Raw genomic sequence first — 22,468 nt, 5'->3', positions numbered from 1 at the left:
TGTAGTACAAGAGGGGACTTCAGAGAGCTGTTAATTTTATCCTTTTATTTAACAGTTAAGGAAATTGTGATACAGGAAAGAAAGTATCTTGCCCAAAATTATAAAGTTTATTTGGGTACAGGTGTTGACTCCCAGTATATAGCCTCTCCATATCCTTCAAACCTTTCCTGTCATTCTTATTTCTAAGGCTCCCTCGTTTTGGCGAACACCTCTTTGAGCTCCTTAGAGCCTCCAGAAATTAGTGGTGTAGTATGTTAGTGTGGAAGAGGGAAGGAGAGAAGGATGTTACAGAACATAATCTCTCACCTGTGATTTTACTCTCTCACAGATAAAATCATTTTACCTGTGTTTACAATTTAAGTCTTCTAGCTATGCTATTCTTATTTGATGTTCTCTTTAAAGGTCTTTAAATATAGGTAGGTGTGCATTCACTCAGCAGACATTTATACCATTTCTGTGCCTGGCTATGTATTGGGCATTAGGAATAGACTAATGACTCTAGAATAGCCCCTGTCTCAAAGAGCTCACAGCCTGATGGGTGAGACAGGTCCATCAAGAAGTACAGTATATTGAGGGCTACACTTCTACCTTCTACCAGAGGGTGTAAGCGCAAGGAGAATTCAGAGATAGGAGCTTAATCCTCATTATTTATGACCCTGTCTCCTGCCCCGCCTTCCTCCACCCCCATGCTCTAATACTGCCAGTCTCTCTGCTGTTTTTCAAATATACTGGGTGGCACGCACCACTTACCCAGGCCGTGTACTTGCAGTTTCCTCTGTCTGGAGTGGTCTTTTCCCAGATGGACCCATGATGCATATCTTCATCTCTTTCAAGTTTTGTTTCTCAAAAAATACCTGCTCAAAGGATGCCTTCCTTGACCATCCTATATACCCAAAGCCCAGCACTCATTGTCTCCTTCCTTTGCTTTATTTTTCTCCATAGCGTGTTAACATGCTATTTAAATTACTTTCTTTGCTCCTGTCCTGCCTCCCCAAGAATATGTGCCAAAAAAGCAGAGAGTTTGTTTTTTCATTGCTAGATCCCTGGTACATAGAGCTATATTCCTCATACATAAATACTTATTGGATGAAGAGAGTCTGCTTTCAATAAATAAATTGTATGATTAGGTTTTTAATTCTCATGACTATATTTTAAATGTTATAGGATCTCAAAAACCTTTGGAAACTGCACTGGAAGCTAATTTCTTGCATAGGAAGTCCAAGCAGCCACTCTCAGACTTTATATTGAGAACATGGGGAAAAAATGAGAACTAATAGGAATTTCTGTATGAAAATAAAACTGCTAGGAATGTGACAGAATTTCAAAGAGTTAAGTCTTTTTAATGTAGATATCTGTTTATTCCTGTAATCCTTCTCTAATTCCTACCCCCTCTTCCTTTAAAAGGTAAGAATTACTAAGCCATAAAAGAGAAATGAAAAAAGAAATATAAAAAAAGATTAATCCCCAATAAAAGTCAGTTATATCTTTTGATTGTGACTTGAACTCTAAGGTTGTGTAGAATGAAAGTTGAGATTTTGTAGGAAAGAGGCTGGGAAGTTGTTGGTGTATCAGTGACCATATTACTCTGAATGTTATGGCCCCTCCGGCCTGGTGTAGTCTTTTGGAAGTGCACTAGCCATGCATGCGGAGGCCCATCAGCACATGGGGACAGGATTGTTATCCCCACAAGAATATTAGAGCAGTAGCTTAGTACAACTTTTCTCCTCTCTTTTCTTCCTAAATCATCAATATGGTTAGTTGGTCAAAGAGTTCAGTTCTGACTGTAAACTTTACTATAAAAAGGCATGTTATCTTGGGAGGCTGTGACTGGGGGTCAGAAGTCTTGGCTTCTGTGCGTGGTTCTGTCTCATTTCCTCTCTGGTCTTATTTCCCTGTCTACATGGACAGAGGGAGGGTTGGAGTAGATCATCTCTGAGGCCAGCTCAAGTCTGGACCAGTCTGGCTTTCCATGAGCAGGTGAAAACTTGGAAGGGACCAAGTACAGAATGTCCTGACTTCAAAGGGGAAGATTTTTCTTCCTGTTCTAAGTTTCCTCTGGGAAAATGGTTGCTGTGTTTTAGTTTTATTACAGTATTGCTAGAATTCAAGTGTAATCTGTGCAAAAAACTAGAAAACCTTAGAGTAATAGCCTTTCCAAAATCCCAGATGTTCCTTACAATTTGAACCAGTTTTACGGTCCTTCCCCATGAGTTATTGGGGCAGTGGTCATGATGTTTTTTTCTTCCCTATTTTACATTATGATGCAACATAATTGACATTTTAGAGGTGTTGGAATTGATGGCTCCTGTTAATAAATACTAAGGACCTTCTGGGTTTTTTGTTTTTTTTTTTTAACAAAGGAAAGCCCATCAGACTAATATTAAGGACCTTCTGAAATACCATTTGAATGAGATCTGTGTTTCCCACCTCCTCACTACAAAATAATACATTTTTAATCACCTTTGCTTGGTGTAGCTCTTTTACCTTGTACAGATCTCTACTGTTACTTTGTGCCTCCCAGTCACTTTGTTAATCATCGAGGGCCCACGTGGTTAGACCTGCTTTGAGGGTGAGAAAATCAGGGCAATAGAGAAATAGATGATGTAGAAAGAGCCCATGAGTTAGGAGATCTGGATTCTAGTCCTCACCCTGTCAAACTAATGTGTCTTTGGGCAAGTCAGGTTAGCCTTTCTGAATTTCAGTTGCATCATCTGTAAAATGGGGATAATAATTCCTGTCTTGCCTTCCTTGTGGGCTTCATGAGAGGATCCGATGAAGTAATGGATATGAAAATACTTTTGAACTTAGCGAGGTATATGACAACAATAGTAGACATGCTGTGAGCTTACACTTAGTGGCAGCACCAGAATTAGTACCAGTGTGCTCACAGTCAGCCTGGCACTCTGTGCAAGAGGCCAGCACCACATTTTGGCAGAGTTTTAGTGTCTGAAGGTATAATTTTTCCTTCCTTCTTTCTCCTCAGCGTACATGCTTAATTTACTTTTAGATAACAATTCTGTTAAGATTTTAATGTTCAACTTGTTTTGCTTATGGTAACATATTTTCCCTCTCTCTGCTTTTTAATCTGATTAGGAAATTTGTACATAGATTCTAGGCAAAATCTCCCTCCTTCAGTGATGCCACCCCCTGGTTATCCTCATATCCCACAGGCACTCAGCACTCCAGGAACAACTATGGCAGGTAACTATGTGTGTCCGTGTGTGTGTGTATGTGTGTGTGTGTTGCAGTTGGTATACAGAATTTAATATGAAAAACTTCATCTGTCCCAACAATGAATGAGGCTACCTCAGGAAGGAGAGAACTAACTCCCTGTTAAGGGTGTCTGGGGTGCAGAATCTGGACAGCCACTTGATACCAGTTCTGAGTGAAGGGATTCAAGCATTAGTTGGTATTTAGACTGTAGGACCTGAAGTCCCTTTTAGCCCAGGATGCTCTTATTCTAATTATTGTGCTACCTTTCTAAGAGGTCTAGGGACATAGAGCTGTCTTAAGGTCTTAGGTATTTTTGAGGATATTTGACTTTGATAGGACTTTTTAAGGAACCTACTTTGATTAGCTTCTGTAGATTCTGCTCCATTCATTCTATTGGAGTTCTCCCAGCTATAGTTTCCAGGGAAGTACCTTATAGAGGAGGTAAGTTTTGGGAGTTACTACTTCATATACTTTACCCCTAGGTTCCTAAATGTAAGATAAGTTGCATTTAGCCAGGGGAATAGGGCATATTGTTAGAGTTGGAAAAGGGTCTTAGGGGGATCACCTATGTGAGGAAATGGAGGCTCAGAAGGAGAGATATCTTGCTCAGGTCACCCAGTTTGGAAAGTAGGTAAAGCAAGACTCGAACTCTAGTGTCTGTATTCAAAGTCCATTGTTTTTCTCACATACCACACAACCCTTTACTTGGGCTGAGGAAAAGACAAAAAGAAATGGGGGGGTGGGTGTGAGTTTAAAACTCTGAAAGAACTGTGTGCAGACAGTAGTGAAGGAGGGGTTAGGACCAAGTGGCATGTCCATTGCTAAAGGGGAAGGAATGTAACCTGTTGTGAGTGCTCACTAGTAATTTGTAGGTAGCCCGGTAAGTTAAGACTCGGGAGCCAGATTGCCAGCATTTGAATCCTGGCGCTTTGCCACTTTAATGGCTGTGTGATGTTGGGCAAGCTGCCTAACCCTCCTACCTCAGCTTCCCTGTCTATAAAAGGGGACAAATAATACTACCTGACACCTAGGACTGTTGGGATTATATGTAAATCATATAAATTAGCGCCTGACCCACAGTATGAAATTTGTAAGTTTTTGTTAAATAAATCAAAGAAATACTGCATTTCTGTCATACTGTGATATACCAAAAACCTTAGCATTTTATAAAATTGTATAATAAAATATTTTAGGGCTTATGAGAAAAATAATATTAGCAGCAGACTACTTGAAATTTTGTGATCAGAGTACTAACAAAACAATAATAATCCAGTAAAAAATTCCACAACATTTAAAAGGATATGCTTCATTCCTAATAAAAGAATGAATTCTACAAGTAAATATCAGTCTCTAAAAAAAAGTGAAGTTGACTTAGAAGGGGGTCTGTCAAGATAAGGAGACATGGGCATAATGCATCAAAATTGGGGGGCACAGGCTGGACACAGTGTCTCACGCCTGTAATCCCAGTGCTTTGGGAGGACAAGGTGGGAGGATCACTTGAGCCCAGGAGTTTGAGACCAACCTGGCAACATAGTGAGACCCATTTCTACAAAAAATAATAAAACAATTAGCTAGGTTGGGGTGGCAGCTGCCTGTAGTCCTAGGGGAGGCTGAGGTGGGAGGATCCCTTGAGCCCAGGAGTTCAAGGTTGCGTTGAGGTGTGATCAGGCCACTGCACTCCAGCCTGGGTGACAGAGTGAGACCCTGTCTCATTAATTAATTAATTAATTAATTAATAATGAAAGGAAGGAGGGAAGAAAGGAAAAAGCTGTCGGGGAGCACAAACAGCACATAGCCAAACTGATGCAAGAAGAAGAGCATGGGGAGGGTGTGCATTGTGCACTCAGCTGTGTTTCTCCATGGTTTACTGTGTTCCCTGTGTTGGTGTTCTCACTTGCTGTTACTTGGTGGCACAGAAATTAACTTGCTAGGGAAAATTCAGTATGACCCTGTGTGACTTCTTTGGGATACTGCCATCATTCTCCTGTTTACCATTCTTATGTGAGCCAGTTCATGTTATTGAAACATGTATTGGAGCAGAACAGACTGACAGAGAAATGGTTGCATCAGCACTTTTCTTATGCCTTCCTCACTGCAGCCTGGTATGGAAGAGAGTGTGGGTTTTGGAGTCAAGTGAACTGACTTGACTTTGCCCTCTACGCGATATGTGACTTTGGATAACTTGCTCATTCTCTTAAAGCCTATCTCCATCTCCCTTACCTATAAAATGAGGATCATAAGAGGCACTTGCTTGAAGGCTTATGGGTGGATTAGTGAGATAATGTGTGCTCAGTGCCTGGCACATAGGAAGTGCTCAGTAGGGGTTGGTTTATTCTTCCTTTCTGTTGTACTCAAGTCACTACTAACACTGCCTCCTTCCTCCCAGGCCATCACGGAGCCATGAACCAGCAGCACATGATGCCTTCCCAAGCCTTCCAGATGCGGCGTTCCCTGCCTCCAGATGACATCCAAGATGACTTTGATTGGGATTCAATTGTGTAGGGCTTATTTCTGCAAGGCATCAAACCCCAATGTTACCTTTCTGTGCAGTGAAGGGAAAGGGTTAAGAGAATCCAGTTGAGAAAACAAACTTGCTAATCACTTTACCAATGTTATCAAAATTTCTTTTGAAGACAATCAAAAAGATTTTAGCTGGATAACCTACTGCTTTTATCTGATCCAAACAAGTACTACATGTTTGTCTCCCTGCCAGCTGCCCTATGTAGCTCCTAACTGTTGTGTGATTTGGACGGCTTTTTGCATATTTGTGTCAGTTTGATGTTAACCACAAGTGCCAGACTGATTTTTCAGACAGAGCCTATTTTGCTGCAAGCAGTTTATAGATACATATGTGTAAATATATGTACAAAAATTACTGAAAGGCTTCGATTTTTCTAATTGGATTATTATGTCTTGAAAAGAAAGTTTTTGTCAGTTTTTATTCCTTGTTAGGCTATTTTCTGCAGGATGCTTTTAACCCATGTAGGGAACTGAATGGAAATAGATTTTTCCAAAGCCCAGTTCCCCTTATTTAATCTTTCTCAGAAATGTGGGTAATGAGTTCTACCCAGTAAGTCAAGGAACCCAGAGTTTGAAACTCTCCAAACAATCCAAAGGGGCATGTTGTTCCTGAGCAGCATAGAGAACTGACCAAATTTATTTTGATGCTTGGGGGATTATAGAGTATATGTTGTACCTTGTCAATGTCTGTTTTTCTAAATCTGCATTATAACAGCTCTAAAATTTGTTGATGGATTAGAAGCTGGGTCTTGCTTGGCTCTTTAAACAAATCAATGCTTCCATGTTCTCTTATGTATTTATTATTCAAAAGTGTCATTTTAATATTTATTGCTACCTTATGTGAATGCTCAGCTCCTATTGGGTTCATTAAGGAGAAATGTGTCTGAAAGCACAGAATTACTTTTCTTGATAAGAGTTTACAGACAAGACAATCAGAGGGTTATTGTGTCATTCTCTGTCATCACACCTTTTACCATGTGAGTATACTTCTGTATCTTAGCATTCCTGTTGATTGAGACTTATTATTTAAATAGGATTTTGTGGAATTTGAATCAGATTCCATTTGGGCAACAGAACAGCAGGGCAGTGTTTATAAAGCAAGTTTCCCCACTCATTCTTTTCATGTAGGTAGCACTTAAAGGAGGATAGAGCCACACGTGGATTTTATCGGCTTCAGTCTTCATTGCAGATATTATGTGGTCTGTTGTTTCTGTTGTCCTGTGTGTCTGTGTATGCATGACATTTGGTCACTCTCTTTGAAATGGAGCTCGCCTTTTAGGGGTTTTTATTAAAAGTTGTTTGTTTTGTTTCATATATCACAGTTACTTTGCATGGATTGATTGTCTTAGTTTTATAATAAAACTAGAAGAAATGAGATGCTTTTTAATGAATAGAATTTGAATTGGTTTAGACAGAAAATTCTATCAATTCTAATGGGGAGATATGTTACATCAAATCAAGGAGTAATAACTGCTCACTGGTTGCTTTGTAGCATCTCTGGTCTCTGTCAGCCATGCTAAATCACTTTAATTAGCCTTAGTGATTCTATGGTTGAGTACTCTCTACTTGAACTAAACAAACATCTTTTTGTGCGTGTGCACGCACATGTGTGCATGCGCGTGCGCGTGTGTGTGTGTGTGCAAGAGATAGTGTGAATGTGTGTTTGTGAGTGTGTATTTTTTTTAATGGAGTGTTGCCTTGAATGAATCACTGGGAAGCCAGCCATGGTTAAGGGCTGGTGAGGTTGGGGAGAAAGGAAGAGCTTTATGTTTCTCTGTTGTTTGGATCCTACTTGGCATGAAAAAGGAAGCTCAGTTCCAGCCCCTTGGATCAACGAAAATCAGAGGATTCTGGAAAGGCAGCCAACTGGCCCCTCTTAGAAGGATCAGAGGCAAGATGAGATGGCAGCTTGCAGAGTGAAAACTTGAAAAAAAGGGGGCAATTTTCAATAGTCTGCTCAAGTCACTGTTTTCTAGACACCAAAATAGCTGTTTTGAAACTATTTAAATTGCTTGGGTAGCAATGTGCACTTTAAACAATTTGGATATTGCAATGCGGTCTCTTATACTGAGTGATTTGGGTAGAGCCACTGATGATGATTTTACAAATTGTATGAAGCTAATTTCCCATTTGGCAATCATTTACCGATTTGCAGTGATCAATATTTTTATGAGAATTTAAACTTACCAAGAGTGACCCTGGAGGCAAAGCCTTCACCCAGACCCATCCTACTCTCCTGTGATCCAGGTGGCCCAGGAGCCCGGGACAGGCCTGTTCTGTGGGCCCTGGCCAGACAGGGCTGCCTGGTGAGGTGCAGAGAGTTCCTCTAGTGGCCATTTCACTTGGTAGTTATTAATGCAGAGCAAATTCTGTCTTGGGCTTAAATTCACTCAAGACTTTTGGGGGAAAGAATAATAAATGCATGTAATCAAATGGGGGCACTCTGTCCAGGAGAATAATCCGACTGGCATTTGTGGCAGTTTTTGAAATGTAAATGTATTCATGTGTGTGCTTGTAAATACATGTCTCTCAGATGTCCTTTGAAGTGGGAGGGAATCAATCCGGGGATAATTTCAAATGGAATAGAGTATTTTGATATTGTTCATTCAGAGGGTGATGTGTACATATCTATATTGTATATATGTGATGAAAATGCATTAGCTTTTTGTGTAAACACAACCTGCTCTCCGTACTGCTGTTGGACAGTCAGTGTTTTAATGTTTCTACAGTTTTGCTATTGCACGATTTCATATTTTGCCTCTATGATGAACGGCACCCATTCTTTGTAACTGTTTAGTGCTGTAAAGAAATATTCCAAGTGTCATTAGGATTGTTGCTGCCAGAACTGATATGCATGAATGGCACTTAAAATAAAAATACTATGTTAACTCTATTTATCACACTGATTGGTCTGTGTCATTCGCTGCAATTGAAGGAGTAGGACTGGAGCCTAGTCTAGATGCAGAAACCCCACAACCAGGACCCCTGAGCCCTTGCGGTCTCGGAGATTGTGTCCTATGCATTGCTGCCTCAGACTGTAATTGCTGCCAGTTATTGGGCACCTCACTAGCTCTGTGAACTTGGGGAAGTTACTTCAGTTCACCGAGCGTCATTCTCCGTGCCTATGCAATGAGGATAACACCTGCCTCCCAGAGTTACAGTGGGATTACGGAAACCAGCATCTCGAACACATTAACTGCCATGTGAGCGGTATTTAACTCATGCTAGTTTTGGGCCCAGGGCCTCGTGAAGCATGGCACATCTCTTCACCTCGGGAGCCACGTGAACTACTTGTCAGGTTGCATATAACTCACAGAAAACAGTAAAAAATGACAAATTTTTCATTAAATTAGAAAGGATCATTCTGTTTTTGAAGTTTTTATTCTATTTTTGTAATAAAACACTGTGGCCCCAAGGAAAAAATTTTTTCTTCTAGTGTGGCAGTCAATGTGTTAAACATTTAGAACAGCACCTGGGACATAAAGCGTACTGGTTCTCAGTAGGTAGCAGGTGCTGCGCTAAGTAGATGTTGTAGTCCTCATTTTACAGGCATGGGAACAGCTGAGATAGAGGTATAGTGACTAGATCCTTTGGTTGGTAGGTGACAGCTGAGGTTTGAGTTCAGGTCATTTGCTCCAAGCGTCATGTTCTTTTACACGATCTTCTCTTCCCCTACCCTTGTCCCCGGTCTTGTCCCCAGCACTGCCTTCCCAGAGAGCTATTTCCAAAAGGTTAAAGTGGACCTTTTTTTTTTTTTTTTTTTAATTGCTAAGCACATACTCTGTAAAGCCCTCCCATGAGAAATCCAGAGATAAAGAAACTACTGTTCCTGCTGTTAGGGGGCACAGACTTGCCCAGGACAGGTAGCAAATCTCAGCCCAGAGAAACTGCCCAGAGAGGCTACTCTGAATGTATGCCCAGGCGAGGCAAGATGCTAGGCATTGGGGCAGTGGTTTCTTAGCAAAGCTTTCTTAGGAAAGCCTTGGCATGGGTATGGGCTATTAAGTTGAATCTTCAAAGGGCCCTAGACAGACAGGAGGAGATATTTCCATTTTTATCTCTCTCTTCTCTCCCTCTCTCCATGTGACATGCCTGCTCCCCCTCTGCCTTTTCCCTTGATTGGAAGCTGCTTGAAGCCCTCACTGGAAGCAGATGCTGGTGCTATGCTTCTCGTAAAGTCTGCAGAACTGTGAGCCAAATAAACCTCATTTCTTTATAAGTTACCCAGCCTCATACTCCTTTATAGGAATATAAAATGGACTAACACTAACGCAAAATGGACTAACACGTCTGTTTATGACAATTTTACAGATAGGGAAACAGGCTCAGAAAGGTTAACTTGCCTAAACTCTCACAGCTAGTAGAGGATCTGGGATAATTCAGTCTAGGCCCGACTTCAGAGCTCATTTCCTTTTACCCCACTGTTTTCTAAAAAGAGGAATTTTCCCAAAGCCAGGGATAGTGATCGTCCACCCACTGTGTGTGTCCTTTGAAGGGAGGGCTGTGCTTTACGCCCATCATAGTTAAGTTTTGGTCATTAACGGTGTCTCTAAAGGACTGTAGTGGGGGCATAGTCAGATGGTCACCTTTTGCTGATTCAGATACTGTTGAACTGCACTTCTGCTGATCAAATGAAAAAAGTAAGATCATTAAGATGCATGTTTAAGTCTCAAGGCTGTAATGTGTCACAGTGTGCGAAGTGCTGCTTTTCATAGATGGGACCCTCATCAGCTGGGTAAAGCAGTCAAGGAGAAACCATGGAAGCATCAGTTTTCATTCATTGAAGGCTTGACTGCATCCAAATGCCCTGCAATCACAGAGCTATCCTAAAAGCTTCAAGCTAGAAAGCACCTTAGGAATCATCTAATACAACCCCTGCATTTTGTTGTTGAGAACATCGGGACCCAGAGAGGGAAGCAACTTGTTCAAAGTCACAGCTAGTTAGAGAATTTGAGGAAGGGGAATGAAGAATGTCATTCACCTGGCAGCAATTTAAAATCCCTACACACGTTGTCTTATGTGAGCTACACAATAACTTGATGATGTAGTACTGTTAGTGCTTCATTTTACAAAAGAGGAAACAGCTTTGGAGAGGTAAGGCACAATGGAGTTGCATCATGAGTGCATTCAGTCAAAGTATGCAAATTCATGCACATTTGGCCAAAAAGGAAGAAGGGAAATTTTAAATAATGTTATAGTGGAGTATCCATTTGTGATGGACATGTGCCCCTGAGTAAGTGTGAGATGGAAGATTCGAATCTGAGATTATAACTGGTATTTGCTTCCAGGTACCTCTCTGCTTGAGCATCTCCTCACTGAGTATGATTCCAGCAGATAAAGATAACACGTGTTTTGTACAAAATTGCCCTTGGGTTCAAGCCAGCTGCTTCATCTGGCACTCAAAGATGATAACCAAGAACTAGAAAAACTGGCCATGTTGGGCTTATTGAGACATGTTTGTCCACAAAGTGGTGCCTTCCCAAAGGATGATTTTCAAGTAATTTTGAACTTAGCTTCCTGCGCTCCTCCCCTGATATCTATGACTAGTCAACATGTGCAAAACACGAACTTGGTAATTGGCTGCAACAGAACCAGAGTTCAACCCCAGATCAGGGCTGCCTTCAACCCCCAACTCTCCTGCAGTGCCCGTAAGCAACACTGACCCCGCAAGAGGAGCATTGGACAGCCACCCTCTATTAAGTACTTGTTACTTAATATTACTTACCCCAACCAAGCACTTGACAGAGATTATCCTGTTTACTCTCCAAGACAACTGTGTGTGGCAGATAGCGTTATCATCAACTTGCCCGAGTCATGCAGCCTAGAAATGAAGGAATAAGAGTAATAGCGGCAGTAAGAGCTGGGCTTCAAACCTAGGCTGTCCAGCTCCAACATCTTCACTACGCTGTGCTGTCTCGGGTCCTGAGCACTGTCCCCTGAGCCCAGAGAATGAGGCCCTTAGAACAAAGCGGAAGCCGCGCGGCAGTGAGGCTGCAGTGAGCACATGTGGCCACCAGAGGGCGCGGCTGCCGGCTGTGTCTTTCCTGTTTCAGGTCTCCTCTACCCTTGGGCTGTGCTCCTTTCTCTGCGGCCCCAGAGCTGGGTGGCAGGGATTCGAGCAGCCAACCCTTAGAATCTGGGCCCCTCTTTTCCCATGACAGCTTGCTGGAGAAGGCCAAGGGGTCAACACCGCTGCTCTTTGGTGGGGCCCACTCCAGAGCTGCCTCTGAGCCTGCCGCCCGATCCCAGCCCTCCCGGTGCCTACTGCTCCCCGCCTCCAAGGTTAGCGTGGGGGGAGGCTGCCCCACCATCAGCCTCAAACTCTGAGTCCCCTGAGGCTGTTTCTTTCTCTTCTGTGGCCGGCTAAGGCCGGGCACTGGCATTGTTTCGGCAGGTGCGGAGAGGGCAGCGGTCACTGGGCGTCTACCCTTGCCCTCCCAGCCCTGCCCCTGAGCCCAAGCAGCCCTTGTTGTCTCTGCACACTCATACACTGGCTCCGCGACCATCACAAACATTATGATTATTGCCACCATTTGCCAGGTCCCTGCCCGGCACTTGACAGCCGTTATCTGAGTTAGCACACCCAACTGCCTTGTGAGGCCGGTGTCATTACCTTTTACTGCTGGCCATTGCCACTCAGAGAAGTGAAGCGATTTGCTCAAGGCCACAGCCTGTGAGGGACGTTGGCGGGAGGATGGGAACCCAGCTGTGCCTTGGTCACACCTGCTCTTCCCGTGAGGCTCTTCCACAACACTTCCCAGTTGCCCTTGACCTTCCTCGGGTCACCCCACCCTACCCCAGAGCCAGGCCTGGGCTGACGTCCCTGAGGGTGAACACGCCCCTTTCACACTGCAGCCCCCAGAGATCAGAGAGGCAACTTCCCGTCCCAGACAATGGCAATAAAGACATCTGAGGACACTTCTCACCCTTCCCATGCCCGAGTGACGTCCACAGGCAGAGGCCTTCCTGGAACAGTCCTCTGGTTCCGTGTGAGCACGTCTGCGTGCATAAGCTTGTGTGACTGTGCACGTGTGTGCGTGAGACCATATGTGAGCACAAGACCTTGTGTGTGTGTGCTTGTGTGATCGTGTGTCTGTGGCTGCGGGTGTGACGTGTCGCCCGTGTGACTGGGACTGGGACTTTGTGTATCTGTGTGTGCTCATGATCTGCAGACAGGAGACAGAGAGATGGCTCCTCACTCAAATTTGGTGACTTAGCAACTCCCCCTCTGCCCCCCAAGCACACATGTCCTGGGAGACTCTTGCCTGGGATTGACCCAAGATCACAGACACTGTCAGGGTTAGGCCCTGCGAGGTTGATACAGATGAAGTCTTCCCTCTTCTTATCACATCCCTGCCTTGTCCTTGTCACCTACTCCTCCCTAGTCTATCCCTCTGGACTGGCCCCAGGTATGTACCTCTCCTGCCCCCGGGAGCCCTGTCCTGCCCATGTGAGGCTTCCTGCCACATCAGAGGCTGCTCCTTGGCGCATAGCTCAGCCGTGGTTGGCTGTGTTCCCTGCAGGTCCCAAAGGCTGGCAAAGTATTTGAAGCCATGGGAAGAATGCAGACTCTGTAGTCAGAAGGACTTAGAATTCTGTTTGGGCAAGACTCTGCCCTCTCTGAGCCTCAGTTTGCTCATCTGTGAAGTGGGGATGAACACCTTACCTCAAAGTGTTGTTGAGACCATCAGCGGGAAGGTAGGTGGAGAGCAGCCAGCACGGGCCCTGGCACATACTGGTCCCAAGGAGCGATCTTCCCTGTCTCCCTCACTCCCTCTCCTCCATCCATTGCCAAGTTGCCAAGACAGCTGATTCTCCTCCCACGCCATCCTCCAATCCACCCTTTGCCCTCCTGGAGCACTGCCCAGGTGGAATGCACCCCTTCTCTCCTGGCCTAGTGCAGCCACCACGTCCAGGCAGTCCACGTCAACACCCACGCCATGGTGCTCTTTCTGAATCACAGCTCTTATCGTGGCCTCCCCTGCTCTGAAACCTCCATGGCTCCCACAGTCACTGGGTTAAGGGCAAAACCCCTTAGCCTAGTATTTAAAGCCACCTTCTCTGGGCTGCTCACCCACAGCCCGCTCATAACACCCTCTGCTTCCACCCACCCCACCCACCTTGCCTCTGCCTCACAGTTCCCGGCTCCAAGGGGCCAGAACTTCCCACTGGTCAAGGCCTACTTCACATGCCACGTCATCTGACACGCACTCTCTGACCTGGCCCCAGGAGGACCTGCAGCTCCAGGCTTGTTCCTCTCCCGCAGGGCTCCCAGTATGCTCCCTGCAGAGCCCCAGGGAGCCCGTGCCACGTCCTGCCCTCCATCTGGCCTGTGGGCTCTGGGGGGTCCTCTCTGTGGGGCACATGTGCTCCTTGCCTTGAGGACAGGGAAGGTTGTGGGAGGTTGTCTTGGTGGCCAATGCCCAGAGCAGGCTTGGGGCTGGGGGTGAGGCGGCAGCTGCTGTCCCGCTGGGTAGGGAGCAGATGGTGAATGCGGCCAGGCCGCGGGGGTGTGAGATGACACTGCTAAGCAAACAGCCAGACACACCCTCCGTCCACTCCCCAGCTGTACCCCTGGAGCATCAAGGGACAGCGCCGGCCCACCTGGGGCCTGGGGGTGGGAGGGATCCCTCCACCCAAGCCTGGACTTGGGCTTAAGCCAATAGGCTTCCAATCCCAACTCAGCCATCCACTTTCTCCGGGACATTGAGCACTGTCCTGGGAGCCTCAGTTTCCTCCACTGTAAGATAGGCTTCATTGACCTACCTCACACGGTCTGGCTCAGTAGCCACTCCTTTCTTCTTCCCTTTCCCTAGATGGCGAAAAAGGATGGGAGTTTGGGGCCAGGAAGACAGTGCTGGAGGTATGGGATGAACTGAATAGAAGTTCAGGCTTTTCTTTGGGATTTGAGAGAACTGGGTTCTGTTTTGGAATCTGTAGCTATGTGACTACAGCTGTCCCCAAGTCCACCTGGCAATGAGTCTGAAATATTGCGCTTTCCTCTAGGCTGAGGCAGCCTCATGCTTGTGTCCACACTTATGCTCTCTGTTGGCCGGGTGCCCTTGTGCAGTTCACAACACATACAACCAAACACAGCAGCCCTGTATGCACCCTTGGGAAAGTTATGGTTTCTTTACCTCTCTGAGCTCCCAAGCTTCGGTTTATCCATCTATAAAATGGGGCTATACAGTTATTTCTTACACATTCCCGGAGCTGTTAGGAGGGTCACTTGCATTGTAATGTCTCAGGCAGTTCTAGATTCTCTTAGGAACCAGAGATTTTTATACCCTCCAAGGCACGTTTACAAGCAGGATAGGAAGGCTGTGAAATGTGAGCCACACCCCTTTCAAGGTTACACAGATTGGTATTGAAGTCTCTAGGCCCCCACCTGGGCCCTGTTCCAGGCCTTCCTGCTGAGGTCAGCTTGGGCCTCGGGCCTGCAGGAAGTGGACCCAACTTTAATGCGCACACGGGAGCCACAGTGAGGTCACCTCAACGCAAGCGTTAAGCTACCTCTTGGCCAAAAGGGGTCGCATCAGTGCCCTCACAGAGACCAGAGGGCTGTCCCAACAGCAGGGCAGAGCTGGCAGTGGGGTGAGGGTGGCTGGGCTTTCGGGGGGAACGTCCGTTTTCCACACTCGTAAAGCGCTTAGCCCCGAGCGTGCCCAGAGTGAGGCTTGGTACGTGTTAGCTGCCGCCGTTAATGGGATGACTGTCACAAACACTACCGCATAGACTCGGTGGCCCCACTCCGTGCCAGGCCTTGTGGAGTCCTGGGGCCTCAACCAGTACTTCCAGCAGCGCACGGGGACAGTCGGCAGGACGATCGGCAGGGCGGTCGGCAGGGCGGCCGGCAGGACAGGTTTTGTGACGGGAAAGCTGCCGGGGCTGGGGGAGCACGGAGGAGGGGACACGGTCTTAACCCAGGCTTGCTGGGGCTGGGGTTGGTCAGGAAAGGTCGCTAGAAAATCCACATCTTGCAGTGGAGCCGTTACTGCTTCCACTGTCCAGACGCAGACGCTGAGGCTCAGAAAGGTCCCGCAGCTTTTCAGCGACGAAGCTGGGTTCGAGCACAGGCTGCCTGGCCCCAAAGCCCGAGCTCGTTGGCCTGCGACACCCCAGGCTTGGCCCCCACTGCCTGGCCCACTTCCTTGGCGGGGGCTCAGCAGGGGCCTATGGTGAAGGGAGGGGAGGCTGCCTTTCCTCTGACGGCCGGCAGCCGCCGAGGGGTTTCCAGGGGCAGCCAGGTGGTCGAGGTGGGGTGGCCTGGAAAAATGCCAGGAGCAATAGTTTGCCAGAAGAGGTGGTCCTGGGAGAGGGGAGCCCAAAGAGCCTGAGACGCCCCTCCCACCCACATGGGAACTATGAGGGGCTGGGGGTGCTGGGACCGAGGCCTGGGGACTGGGTGTGGGCCCGGGGCCCAGGAAGCTTGGCGTCCTGGGAGGACCCCACGACCCAGCTTCCAGCAGCTTCAGGGCAGGCTGCTGAGGTCCCGTATACCTGGAGAGGACGGAGGGGTCTGAACTCACGTCTGGGCCCCAGTCGGGCAGGAGGCTTGGCAGGACAAGGGGAGGGGAGTCGGTTCCCATTTCCCAGGGTAGACGTCAGAGGCAGGGTTGGGCAGGGCAGGACACAAAGGGCCAAGGCCTAGGAGCCACTTCCTCTTTCCCACTGCCTGGAGTGACGTCACTCCCGGGCTCCCACCCTTGCCCTACATCAGGAAGTAGTTTACAGCAGCACAATTCGCAACCGCAAAGATGTGGAAACAACCCAAGTGCCCATCAGTACATGAGAGGATTAACAAAATGCGGTATATGTATACGGTGGAGTACTACTCAGCCATAAAAACGTGATGAACTTCCTATTGTGTTACCCCGGATGGAGCTGGAGCCCGTTCTTCTAAGTGAAGCATCACAAGAATGGAAAAACAAGCACCACATGCACTCACCATTAAATTGGTACTAATCGATCGACACTAATGTGCACGTATGGAAGTGACATTCCTAGGGTGTCGGGCGGCGGGGGGGGAGGGGTAAATCCACACCTAACGGATGCGGTGTGCACTGGGGGGTGGGCACACTTGTCAGGCGGTGCAAAGGCAATGTATGTAACCAAAGCATTTGTACCCCCGTAATACTCTGAAATTTAAAAAAAATTAATTTAAAAGGAAAAAAAAAAAAAAAAGCCCTGGCCAGGAGCTGCAGGAGAAAGAGGCTTTGGGGACCAAAGCTCCCGCCCCCCTTAGCCTCAACCCTGCTGCACCTTAAGAAGGGAAAGACGAAAAAACCAAAGTGGGTCAGGAAAGGGGCTCCTTCAGCCTAGCGGCCCCACCCGACCCCATCCTTAATGCTAAGTCATATCCCAACCCAGCTTTAGCCTCACACTTAATTAAGCCCAGCCCCAACCCCAGTCATAAACCCAGCCCCAACCTCACCTCCAGCTTCCACTGCAAATCAGCTGCAACCCTAGTCCTGCCAAGGAGCAGCCCCAGCCCAGACCAGCCTCCAGGCAATGAAGTCTCCAGTAACCCAGTCCCACCTGCACCAAACCCAGCTCTGGCCTCAGCTCCACGCCCTCCTTGGCCTGAATCTGAACCTGGACCCCTGCTTAAGCCTCACTTAAATTCCCACCCCCACCTGCTGCTTCAGCCTTGTCCTGATTTAAACCACCGCGTGCTGTAACCTTCTGTGGGTCTTAACCCAGCTCCAGCCCCGCCAGACGCGGCCGCACTCCTGGGCTTCTCCGTCCCAGGCTCCACAACTTCCACCTGAATTGTTCCTCTAGCTTCCCCTCGGCCCCACTCCACCTGCCCCCTGCTCCTTTCCTGAGTGCCCCTGCCCCATGTGGCTTCTCCAGCCCCTTCCTGTCCCTGCCTTCCGCTGCCACCCCCAGCCTGCACCCAGCCAACTGGGCCACCATGTGACGGAATGCGCTGCATGCAGACCTCGGCAGGCACTTGTGCACACACAGGCACACACATACACACACCTCAGTGTGCGCAGACACACACACCTCGGTGTAGACACAAACTCACACCCCTCAGCATACACACACCTTAGTGTACAAAGACACACACATACCTCGGTATACACACACACACTCAATGTGCACACACACCTTAACGTATATACACATACCTCAGCATACACACACGTGCACACACACATCTCAGTGTGTATATACACACACCTTGGTGCATACACATACACACACCTCAGCAGACACACACACCTGTTAACATACACACACACCTGTTAACATACACACACACCCAGAAAGGGGAGGAAAGTCTGGCCTGGCTCTGAGCACCGGCCTAGGTGGCGCAGGCTGTGCTCCCTCCAGCTGCTCCTCAGTGTTGACTGTCCCCACCCAGGGATCCTCGCCCTCCGCCTGCCCGAGCCGTCCTGCCATCCAGCCAGGTTTGCAGAGCAGAAAGATGGAGGTCCCAGGGCTACTGTTTCTCCAGTGTACTGGGGACCCCACTCACAACAGAGCACAGTGAACACACCGGGCGGGGGGCACGGTCCTAACGGGAGCCAGAGGGGCACAGGCACACACCAAGCAATCTCCCCACCCCCCAGACAGGATCTGTGGATCCTGGGCCAGGGAGCCGGGCGGGGGGAGCTCATTCCAGGACACTCTGAGGCCACAGGACAGACAGGACAGCCGGACCAGCACAGGATGAGGACACGCTGTGGGTCAGACAGGCAGGGGGTCACCAGGGGGACCAGGAGCAGCTGTTGCTGCTGCTAAAAGTAGTAGCAGAATGGCCCTCTGCTGCGCGCCTTCTGTGTGCCAGGCATCGAGCATTTTAAAAACCTTGCTTAATCCTCAAAACAATAATACCTACCCAAAGAGGTAGGTATCACATCAATCTCCACAGAGGACATAAGGGACAATGAGACTCGGAGAAGGGAAGACATTTGTCCAAGTTCACGCACATCACAACTGGGCAGTAGGTGGGATTTGAACCTAGGCCTGAGGATGGCAGAGCCAAGGCCTTCCTTAAAGTCACAGAAGCCAAGCCTGGCACCTGGTCTGCAGCCTCAGCTCTGCCGTTTGAATCTACCTCAACCCATCCCTGCCGCCCAGGCTGAATTATTCACATTTCCCCGAATATTCCACGTCTGTCTCGCCTCCTGGCTGTCCTGAGAGCGACACCCTTGGCATGAGATGGCCTTCTACAACAGCTCCTTCCCTGAGAAAATGTCCACCCATTCTCCAGGACTCAGTGCTGGCATGACCCCCTTAGGGAAACCTCCTGAACTACCCTGCCCAGGGTGTGTGAGGTGGCCCCTCCATACTCCCCTCCCCCAGAGCCGCCCTGTCCCCTCCCACCCTAACCACCCAGAGTGGCCACCGGTCTGGGTCTGGGCCTCCCTCCTCAAGGGCAGGGTCTGCGTGCCCACCCAGCACAGGGCTGGTCCAGAACAGTCACCCAGAACAAGTGTACATGGTTGGTGAATGAATGCAAGACCCAGTCCAGGCCGGGTGCGGTGGCTCACGCCTGTAATCCTAGCACTCTGGGAGGCCAAGGTGGGCGGATCGTTTGAGCTCAGGAGTTCGAGATCAGCCTGAGCAAGAGCGAGACCCCATCTCTACTAAAAATAGAAAGAAATTATATGGACAGCTAAAAATATATATAGAAAAAATTAGCCGGGCATGGTGGTGCATGCCTGTAGTCCCAGCTACTCGGGAGGCTGAGACAGGAGGATCGCTTGAGCTCAGGAGTTTGAGGTTGCTGTGAGCTAGGCTGACGCCACGGCACTCACTCTAGCCTGGGCAACAGAGTGAGACTCTGTCTCAAAAAAAAAAAAAAAAAAAAAAAGACCCAGTCCAGCCGTGAGTCAAAGTGGGTCCCCAGGGAGGGGCTGGCCCCCGCCAGGCTCTTATCTCCCAAGGCTGTCTTGAACCTTATCTGATGAGACCTGACAGGTGAGCAGATGAGAGTGACAGGGGCTCCAGGTTACTCAGTAACCCTGCTCTCTTTAAAAGTCCCACTGTTTCCCCCTGGCATCCAGAACCGGCCACCCTCTGTCCTGGTACCACTGCCATGAACACCTTCCTGCTCTCCATGCTCTGCCTCCTCGGGGCCTGGGCCGCCCTGGCAGAGGGGGTCACTGTGCAGGTGAGTCCTCCATGCCTCCCTCAGCCCATCCGGCTTACTGCCTCCAGTGCCCAGGGCCTGTCCCCTGAGAGAGCACCCTCTCTTTGGGGTTGGAGTGGGGGTGTGTTTCTGAGGCTTGGCCTTCATCAGGGACCCCCTTCTCAGTCCTGACACACACGCCTTTCCCTTCAAATTTGGAGAAGAAAGAACTCCAGGTAGAGAGAAGAGAACCTTTGGGAAAGGTGGGCGGTGGCCAATTTCCTGAGGGCCTGCCATGTGCTAGCTCTTCCCCAAGTACCTTGCTGCAGCCCCACCATCACCCTGGGAGGAAGGGATTATTGGTTCCATTTTACAGAAGAGGAAAACTGAGCCTCGCGAAGGTTCCATAACAGCTGGGAAGTGAAGGAGCTAGGTTTAAATCCAGCCCTTACTTCTCTGTTCTGTGCTCAGCCAGAGCATCCGTCTGGCTCCCAGGAACCGCGTGGCCATCCTGGAGGTCCTGACGGGTGCGCGCACCCACTGCCGAGGCGGAGGCCAGGCTGGCACTCAGCAGGGGCCCTGCTGTCTATCACAGCCATATCCTTGGGGCCTTTTATTGCTTCTCAAACAAAAACCAGGCGGCAGGCCGGAGCTGGGGCCCAGTGATCAGCCAGAACCGTTCTGGGCGGGGGGAGACAACCCAGGTGTGGCCACGTGGAGCTGTGATGCCTGGGTGCTGGTGCCCGCGCCTCTCCCTGAAAATCAGCACGTTGGCTCCTGCTCACTAGGCATCTAGCGTGTCCCCGGCGCGTCACACCCATTTTCTCCATTCCTCAGGGAGCATGCAGAACCTGCGGCTTCCAGCGCGCCCAGGGTCACGGAGCAAAGCCAGGGTGGGAGGCCTGAGCTCTGCCCTCACGCTGCCCCGCGGGGGAGCTGCTGGTTCCCGAATGCCCGGGAACACGGCCAGGAAGCAGGCTGCAGCCTGGCCCTCGCTCTGGCCTGTCTCTTTCAGGATGGAGATTTCTCCTTTTCTCTGGAGTCAGTGAAGAAGCTCAAAGGCCTCCGGGAGCCCCAGGAGCTCAGGAGTGGGAAATTCTGGAAGCTTACATCCACGCCTGGTGAATCTGTGGTTCCCGTTCTCTGTAGCAACCTGGAGTTTCCAGAAGAACTCAAGCCTCTCTGCGAGGAGCCAAACGCCCAGGAGATCCTTGAGAGGATGGGTGAGCAGCCTCCTCTCTGATTGGCGGGGCTTGAAGAAGACTGTGCTCTGATTGGTAGGATTCTGAGGAGGGGCTCGGCTCTGAGTGGTCAGACTAGAGAGCTTGGCTCTGATTGGTGGGTCTATTGAGCACTCTACTTCAAATAATTCTAAATTGTAACCGGTGAGGCTTAGGAACGGCTTCACTCTGACTGGTGGGTGGTAGCACTGCGCCTGGTTTATCTGGTCTTAGCTGTGTCTCCTTTCTGGGTAGGATCTCCGCTCTGATTGGCTTGAGCTGTCCTTGTGCCCTGGTTTGGGGTGAAAAGCCCAAGTGGGTGGGACAGGACAGACCTGCTGGGATTCTCCTGGGGGCTGAGTGGCAGACGTCCAGGCTCTGGTTCAAGGGAGGCAGGAGGAGATGGGGGAGGGGAAGCTGGCTCTCACGAGGCCCATCTCTCTTGTCCAGAGGCCATCGCTGCGGACCCGAGCACATGTGAGATCTGTGCCTACGCTGCCTGTACCGGATGCTAGGGCGGCTTGCTTGCTGCCTTCTTCCCCTTCCCCGCAGGGAAGCCCGCCCTTCTGGTGGAGGTGCCGCCTACTATACTCCCACTCACAGAAGCTCAGCCCTACCCTAGCCCAGAACGAAGGAGTGAAGAGAGAGCAGCTGGGAGTGGGGGGGCTAGGTGACTGGAGACCCAACGCCCTGACATTGACCTTTGCAAGATGCATTGCCACCCTCAGCTAATAAATCAGATTCCAGAGTACTAGTGTTGCCTTCCTTTCTTCCTTCACCCATCAGTCTGCCCTGGGAAGCTTGGGATTTAGTATGCTGAGTGGAAGGACCCCAATCCCCCTGCTAAGAATGGGATCATGGCATGGAGGGAACCTGAACCTCCGGACCACCAGTGGGGGGTGGGGGGAGGCTTTGCTTTTCTTTGGCATCTGGTGGGATTACCAAAGTCACTAAGCCACGTGTGAGCACAAGAGCCTGTCTGAGCTGTTTAGGACAACCAACACATACACGACCCACCAGGAGATTGGTGCCAAGCTCCTGGGTATTCAAGGTGCCTCAGGATCTGGCTGCCACTGACTGACCACGCCTGCATGGCCTCCTGCCCTCCCCCATGACCCCATCCCAAACCACACCTCTTGCCATTTCCTCTGCACTCCTCCTCCTCCCACACTCCTGGCCAGAAACTCCCACTCAGGCTCCAAGGCTTTGCTCCATGGCCTCTGCTCAAGACATCTTCCTGATCTCCCCAGGGAGAGTCTTAGTGTTCCTGAGGCAGGCGATTAGGATAAGGGAACACAGGTGGCACAGAACAATGCGAACAAAATTAGGGTTACCGATCAATGAAAACAAAAGCTATTGTTGAGCTGCGATTGTACCCATTGTAGATACACCTTGCTTGCCAGGGTTTGGGGAAAGTCCCATGGGAGGC

At 49.1% G+C, this 22,468-nt stretch overlaps 2 protein-coding genes across 6 annotated transcripts in view; both read left to right on the top strand.

Moving 5' to 3' along the window:
• FOXJ3 (forkhead box J3) overlaps positions 1-8,598 on the top strand; it is a 124,404-nt gene extending 115,806 nt beyond the window's left edge. For 4 of the 5 annotated variants that reach the window (XM_069479801.1, XM_069479802.1, XM_069479799.1 and 1 more), the window contains 2 exons: positions 3,094-3,201; positions 5,600-8,598. In XM_069479801.1, the coding sequence (XP_069335902.1) occupies positions 3,094-3,201; positions 5,600-5,715 (224 nt within the window). In that variant the 3' untranslated portion in view covers positions 5,716-8,598. The remainder of the gene's footprint in view (positions 1-3,093; positions 3,202-5,599) is intronic. The other variant, XM_069479803.1, reaches the window with a different exon arrangement.
• Positions 8,599-19,752: 11,154 nt separating this feature from the next.
• GUCA2A (guanylate cyclase activator 2A) lies at positions 19,753-21,554 on the top strand. The gene is made up of 3 exons (XM_069477788.1): positions 19,753-19,861; positions 20,835-21,042; positions 21,490-21,554. The coding sequence occupies exons 1-3, from the start codon at positions 19,787-19,789 to the stop codon at positions 21,552-21,554; spliced, it is 348 nt and encodes a 115-aa protein (XP_069333889.1). The 5' UTR covers positions 19,753-19,786.
• The last annotated feature ends 914 nt before the right edge of the window (positions 21,555-22,468 follow it).

Source organism: Eulemur rufifrons, chromosome 8 (genome assembly GCF_041146395.1).
Source record: "Eulemur rufifrons isolate Redbay chromosome 8, OSU_ERuf_1, whole genome shotgun sequence".
NCBI classification, from domain to species: Eukaryota; Metazoa; Chordata; class Mammalia; order Primates; family Lemuridae; genus Eulemur; species Eulemur rufifrons.
Note: the sequence above shows the minus strand (reverse complement) of the source record. Positions and strands in the feature narration are given on the sequence as shown.

Bases quoted from the DNA above. Each gene is read 5' to 3' on its own strand.
- GUCA2A (XM_069477788.1), top strand. From the start codon at position 19,787: ATGAACACCTTCCTGCTCTCCATGCTCTGCCTCCTCGGGGCCTGGGCC. The intron at 19,862-20,834 runs GTGAGTCCTCCA...TGTCTCTTTCAG, and splicing joins CAGAGGGGGTCACTGTGCAG to GATGGAGATTTCTCCTTTTC. The intron at 21,043-21,489 runs GTGAGCAGCCTC...TCTCTTGTCCAG, and splicing joins GGAGATCCTTGAGAGGATGG to AGGCCATCGCTGCGGACCCG.